This window comes from Barbatula barbatula (genome assembly GCF_947034865.1).
Source record: "Barbatula barbatula genome assembly, chromosome: 15".
Taxonomy (NCBI): Eukaryota; Metazoa; Chordata; class Actinopteri; order Cypriniformes; family Nemacheilidae; genus Barbatula; species Barbatula barbatula.
In genome coordinates this window covers 23,314,774-23,321,608 of record NC_136778.1, presented here as the reverse complement: position 1 = coordinate 23,321,608, position 6,835 = coordinate 23,314,774, and the positions used below count along the sequence as shown (strand labels likewise).

The 6,835-nt window shown below is 41.7% G+C and overlaps 1 protein-coding gene across 1 annotated transcript; it reads left to right on the top strand.

Annotated features, from left to right (window-relative positions):
- The first annotated feature begins 243 nt into the window (after window positions 1-243).
- Window positions 244-5,369, top strand: LOC306904920 (vesicular inhibitory amino acid transporter). The gene is made up of 3 exons (XM_079475137.1): window positions 244-642; window positions 2,677-3,393; window positions 4,439-5,369. The coding sequence occupies exons 1-3, from the start codon at window positions 442-444 to the stop codon at window positions 4,877-4,879; spliced, it is 1,359 nt and encodes a 452-aa protein (XP_079331263.1). The 5' UTR covers window positions 244-441; the 3' UTR covers window positions 4,880-5,369.
- The last annotated feature ends 1,466 nt before the right edge of the window (window positions 5,370-6,835 follow it).

Here is a 6,835-nt window from a genome sequence, read left to right as displayed (position 1 = left end):
TGTTGGGTCCAAAAACAAAAGTGTCAAGAAGTGAATTTGTGAAAGACCTAAAAAAAATTCCAGTGTTGTCATATATTCTTGTGAGCGTTTTTGTGTAGATCGCAGTTAACCCAGATGCTTTAACATCACATACATCTTTTATCCATAGCCTCCTATACTTTGGGAGTTTTGTGGCCTCTTTTACTCCCTCTAGTGTTGCGCGCGCTCTTCTGTGTATGAGAATGAACTGGACGTCCAGAAGTTTCTCTCAGTGATTATAATGTTCCGGTTCATCTGTCCGTCAGCCTCCTCACAGGTGCAATGGGCCACATCTCCGTTCTGCAGTCCCAGCGCTCAGATTGACACCCGACCGAGAACATTTCTGATGGACTTCAGCTGAGTTTAGAAGGACTGAGACACTTCACTCGAGGTGTGAAGGCAAACGCATTGACCGGCTGAGAAATGGCCCATCGGCGGCTGTCCTGGATGAAGAGCCGCGTGGAGTCTCTCTGGATGAAGCACTTTGGTGCGGGTGAGGTGGAGGAGAGTCAGGGTTTGGTGCTGAGGGATGAACTGGACGAATCCCCTCCGGACGAGGACTCTCTCCAACGGCCAAAAATCTCAACTTGGGAAGCGGGCTGGAACATCACCAACGCCATCCAGGTGAGCGGCGTACATGCACAGCTGCATCACACACGTGCTTTAGATTTGTGAGGTGTAAATAAAAAGTTGTAAGTAATGCGTCTAAATAAAAACATGAAGTGTTGTAAAGTGAAAATATGCTTTATTTAATTTATAGCAGCATTAAACCCGGTTTATGTCAATGACACCCCATTAACTCATCTGTTCATTTCCAGTTAAAGCTGACACTAATATTTAGAGGCGAGGTAATAATCACATGCCGTGCGTGTTATTGCTGCTCAAGCTCATTTCATTCATCCGTCTGCTTTATTTTATTGCTCCATGTCTCTCTCTCTCATACACACATACTCTCACAGCACTTCTTAACTTTGAAATCCTGCTTCTTTTCATTGCAAACTCTCTTTGCTCTGTTCATTGAGCTGTATTAACATACGTCAATTCTTTAGACCTCACCTGCCCCATTGTCATGATGCATTCTGGGTAGGGCTGAACGATCATGGGTCAAATGATAATCACCATTATTTTTCTCAACATTCGATTAATAAACATGTTTATTTTGTCCGTTGAGAACTTTAGTTTTTAATGTCACTTCAGCATGTTTATTCATGTCTATAGAGCCAATGAATATGTTATAATTTGCTGCCGTTGAACTTCTTCAACACCGTATTTCAAAGCACACAATCCATCATGTAAACAATCATGTAAACATCACATTATAAACATTTCGTGACCTTCAGAATGAAACCTTGTTGCTCCATTTTTTATTTCTTGTTCTTTTGTTTATAAATCACTGTTTACCCTTCATGTTTGTCTGTGGGTTTTGCCCAAAAAAGTATTAAAATGTTCGAAGAACAGTGAATCAAATCTTTATGTTTTGTATTTCCTTTATGTTTTGTATACAAGCTGTGTCCTGATCTTCTGACCTTATCTGGAGTTTTGTGCTGCTTTAAAAACATTTCTGTCACAATGATTAGTCTCAATTACTAGTGAGAAGCATAAAGCATTATCACAATTAATCCTGCAGCTCTATTTCTGGGAGTTATCTGAAGGTTAAATATGATGCTGACTCAAGTTTGAAGTCATCTTGTGTAAATGAACTTGAAAGAGATGAAGCGTTGAGGGAAGATTGTGTCGTAAGAAGAGGAAATAAATGTTCATCTTCATTCACTGTGTTTAACACAAAACAATTTAGCAACAATTACAGCCAAGAAAATGATCTGTCAATTAACGTCTTTTTAGAGAACACTGAGACTTCATTACTCTCTCTCTCTCTCTCTCTCTCTCTCTCTCTCTCTCTCTCTCTCTCTCTCTCTCTCTCTGTCTCTCTCTCTGTCTCTGTCTCTCTCTCTCTCTCTCTCTCTCTCTCTCTCTCTCTCTCTCTCTCTCTCTCTCTCTCTCTCTCTCTGTGCTCTCTCTCTCTCTCTCTCTCTCCTCTCTCTCTCTCTCTCTCTCTCTCTCTCTCTCTCTCTCTCTCTGTGTCTCTCTCTCTGTCTCTCTCTCTCTCTCTCTCTCTCTCTCTCTCTCTCTCTCTCTCTCTCTCTCTCTGTCTCTCACTCTCTCTCTCTCTCTCTCTCTCTCTCTCTCTGTGTCTCTCTCTCTCTCTCTCTCTCTCTCTCTCTCTCTCTCTCTCTCTCTCTCTGTGTCTCTCTCTCTGTGTCTCTCTCTCTCTCTCTCTCTCTCTCTCTCTCTCTCTCTCTCTCTCTCTGTCTCTCACTCTCTCTCTCTCTCTCTCTCTCTCTCTCTCTCTCTCTCTCTCTCTCTCTCTCTCTCTCTCTGTGTCTCTCTCTCTGTGTCTCTCTCTCTCTCTCTCTCTCTCTCTGTCTCTGTCTCTCTCTCTCTCTCTCTCTCTCTCTGTGTCTCTCTCTCTCTCTCTCTCTCTCTCTCTCTTGTGTCTCTCTCTCTGTGTCTCTCTCTCTCTCTCTCTCTCTCTCTGTCAATAAGGCACTTTATCTCATAATGCTTGTTGTTCTGGTTGCCGGGGAGTTGCTATGCAGTGGCTGAGATAAGTAACAGTGTATGTGAAGAAGTTAAGATGTCATGTGTGTGTTTGGTCAGGGTCTCTTCGTGTTGGGTCTTCCGTTCGCCCTGCATCAGAGCGGTTACGTGGGTCTGATTGTGCTGATATCAGCCGCGCTCATCTGCAGTTATACGGGTAAGATTCTGGTGTCCTGTCTGTATGAAGAGGACGAGAGCGGCCGTCCGGTCCGTGTCAGGAACACATACGAGGACATCGCCAACGCCTGCTGCAGAAACATCTGCCCCAGCGTCGGAGGGAAGCTGGTGAACGCCGCTCAGGTGGTGGAGCTCACCATGACCTGCATCCTTTACCTGGTCGTCGGTAGCAACCTGATGTGTCACAGCCTCTTCTTCCTGCCCGTGACCCCAGCGACCTGCTCCGTCATCACCTTTCTGATCCTGATGCCCTGCATGCTGATCCGTGACCTGAGGGCAGTGTCGCGTCTCAGCTTCCTCTGCTCGCTGGCTCAGTTCCTTATCACCTTCATCGTGATTGGCTACTGTCTCGGTCAGTCGGCGCGGTGGGAGGGCAGGGGTCTGGGTACAGTGGCCGTGGACTTTGACGGGTTCCAGGTGTCAGTGGGGGTGATCATCTTCAGCTACACGTCTCAGATCTATCTGCCTCCGCTGGAGGAGAGCATGACGGACAGACGGGACTTCAGCAGAATGATGGACTGCACTCACGCTCTGGCCTGCGTACTCAAGACCGCTTTCTCTCTACTGGCATTCCTCACATGGGGAGAACAAACCAGAGAGGTACGTTCACACCGTTCACTGACAAAACATGAGAGAAAGTAAGAAGCAGCTCAAAGCTGTTGAGAGGTGGTGTCAAAATATAATAAAACACATGAGGTGGATCTTCTACTGTATGAAGATGATGCTCTTAACATAAATCCATGGAACAGTTTCATTTCACTTGTGCAAAGAAAACAACAGATTGTATAGTCTTCAAAAGGGCCAATAAATCGATTTCTTTTTCTTTAATTTGCATGCGTGTAGATGCGGATGTGTTAGTCATCCGCTGGTGTCTGTGACACATTTATTCTGACTTGATCAACTTCACTGATGATTCACTTTCACCATACAAAGACTGAAACATCACATCTGCTCGTCTTTCTCACAGAAACACTTTTTAAACAAACGCACATAATGAAACATTTATAATGTCAGACCACTTTCATTATAATGAAGAGAGCCCAGTATGTTCATAAAAAAATGTAGATTTTTAGCTGCAACGAAGAAAGTTAACTGTTTCTACAAATGTCAATGATGATATTTTTATCAGGTAGTTTAGGGTCAAATCACAGTCACGCAGAAAAAATGACATAATCTAGATGTAATGTGGTCATTCCAGTCCAGATAATATATATATATATATATATACCTCAGTAGTGACATAAAGTCTGCCAACAGCAATGTGAAAGACTGACAGCATGACAAGACACAAAATCAAAAAAATTTGCTTAAAAGTGAATCTGAACTTTTTTCTTTGCAGTATTTGAGGTCTGAAAAGGTCTACACGGCATTTCTCCAGTTTTCACTTTCTGCAAATAGATTTTAAAAAGATTTTCATTTGAAATTTGTTAGCAGCTCATAGAATGACAGAATAACGACCACTTTACCTCAACACAGACAATAGTCAATTCAGAATTTACATTTTTTAAATGGTCTCTTAATTTGTTCTGCTGCGTATCATCATGTTATATTGCTTTATAAATATTATCACATGTGTAAAAGTATATATATACAGTAGCCTATATTGAATATTTCACAATAATCAGTAATCATGATTTGTTGTCAGGTGATAACAGATAATCTTCCCGTGGCTGTGAGTATGATGGTGAATGTGTGTCTGCTGGTCAAAGCTCTGCTTTCGTACCCGCTGCCGTTCTACGCCGCAGCAGAGATCCTACAGAACAGCGTGCTGAAGACAGACTCGTCGTCTGGAGACGTCACAGAGAGGCAGACGCTGCTCCTGCGTGCCTCTCTTCTCATCCTCATCCTCGTGATGTCATTGTACGTGCCTCATTTCTCACTGCTCATGGGTTTGACGGGTAGCGTGACGGGCGCGCTCATGACGCTCATGCTCCCGGCTCTCTTTCACCTTCGGTTGAAGTGGACGCAGCTTCACATGAGACACAAACTTCTGGATGTGATGATAATAGTGATGGGCTGTTTCTGCAGCATCTCTGGCCTTATCTGCTCCATTAAAAGAATTATAACAGCGTTTGGAGACAAATAGAGCATCAGTGCTCATACCCTCACAAAATAACAAACCTTTTGAGACTTTACACTTCACTCATTCATTCCTTGCTGATAAATATGTTAATATATTCGTTGAATGATAAAAGAATTCAGAATCTTAGAGATGGCGTGTGTAAATGGTGTTAGCTGTCATGAACGATCATGTGGTCTTGTTTTTGGATGCCGGACCTGAAATCACAGTTTCATTCGCAGCAGAACGGATGTCTGACATGAAATAAAGGAAATAATGACCGATTTGTGATGTTTGGGTGAATGAATTGAAATGAAGTGACTTTTCCTCATGTTCAGTCACACTTAGCGGATCAATGGTGCATGAAAAACACACGATGTCTCATTCTACAGTCTGTTTATTATTCTCTCTCTCTATTTGTATACAATAAACATCGTTTGACAGTCATTTAACAATGTATCACATAACAAAAATCTAATGCTATCAACTAATAGGCCATTAAACAGTGTGATGTTTTAAAACAGCTCTCTCTCTCTCTGTATTGTTGGGAATATTATCATTTAGAAATTTGATCTGCTCATGAAGGCTGTGACAGAGAACAGCTGCAAAACATACATCAGACAGAAAGCATGAGCTCAATAGCGATTGATTTCTCAAGAAAAGCATCACATTTGGTTAATGCAACTCAAAACACTATCCTGAGTATCTGTCTTTAGCACACAAAGATATCAAACAACAATTCATCTAGCTCATGCACTTCATATGTTAAACAAGAGTTTTAATAATAAAAAGATTTTTTAAGTTTATTTTGTGTGTGTGTCCAGCCCCTCTCATTTTCACAATAACTTCATTAGTTAACAAAACACAACAGAATAAAACAAACCACTGAGCCAATGTATAAACACAACTATCATTGCACTGAATATGACATTTGCTGAATGAAACCTGTTAAAATCTAACTAAATTTTTTTCTGATAACACATATTTTACTATTCAAAGTGTGTGTACTGATTAAACTATTTCGTTTTTTTCATGCGGAACATGTTTGCTTTTTTTGTAACTTGAGTTTTTATTATACAATTAACAAATATGTGAAATATAGCCACATGGCGAAAATGTTAATAACACGAGGACATCGAGTTAATTGTAGTGATTTGCAAAAAACAAATAAACAAATAACTTCCAAGAAACAATTGATGTAACATTACGGTATGAGATTGACCCTCTCCAGTCAAAGCTGAATGTTTCAGAACAATGATGATAAAAAGATGATTTATCCAAATGCTGAGCATTAAACTACAGCAGGCAGAAAACCTCACATCGACAAACTCCTGCACTGCGTACACTATATACACTTTACATCACATACAACAGCACATCATTCTCTCTATGATGTCACTCTTCATATAAACAATGAAAAGATGCAATATTGAGCACAATGCATTACTGATAAAAAGAATCAAGTAAAAACTTGAGCTATGTACACATGTTTCTATGTGTCTTTGTAATGAGACGAACATGATGTGTAGATATCCGGTTAAAGCTAGCGGGGGCTGAAGTGGGTTTGTGTGAGTCTATCTCATTAAAGCAGCACAGACTCAAACACACAAACAGATGTGGACGGATTTGTGAACTTGGCACGAGCAGGCGAGCCTCTCAACGCAGCCAAATCCGCAGGCATGAAATTCAATACGCTTTCATTTTTCATGGCAAAACGCCGTGTCTCAAGTGCTTTCCTTCTCTATTCTCTCTCTCTCTTTTTCTGTCATTTCTTTCTCTGATCTTTGTTTTGCAACTTCCCACCTCCATATAACCGCGGCGGCCCACGCACGGCGATCACGCGCACCGGCCGGCCGGCGGCTCCGTGTTTTATTCGTGGTGCTGGCAGATTTGAGGAATTTTACTCTGCAGGAGGACAAAGATTTCACGGATGCTGTAAAGCAGAAGGAAATGTCAGCCTCTACGGTTTGACGGCTTAAAATG

What these genes read in the sequence shown, in the direction of transcription:
- LOC306904920 (XM_079475137.1), top strand. Translation starts at nt 442, where the DNA reads ATGGCCCATCGGCGGCTGTCCTGGATGAAGAGCCGCGTGGAGTCTCTC. An exon ending in ACATCACCAACGCCATCCAG is followed by an intron (nt 643 to 2,676) that starts GTGAGCGGCGTA and finishes GTGTTTGGTCAG; the next exon opens with GGTCTCTTCGTGTTGGGTCT. An exon ending in GGGGAGAACAAACCAGAGAG is followed by an intron (nt 3,394 to 4,438) that starts GTACGTTCACAC and finishes ATTTGTTGTCAG; the next exon opens with GTGATAACAGATAATCTTCC.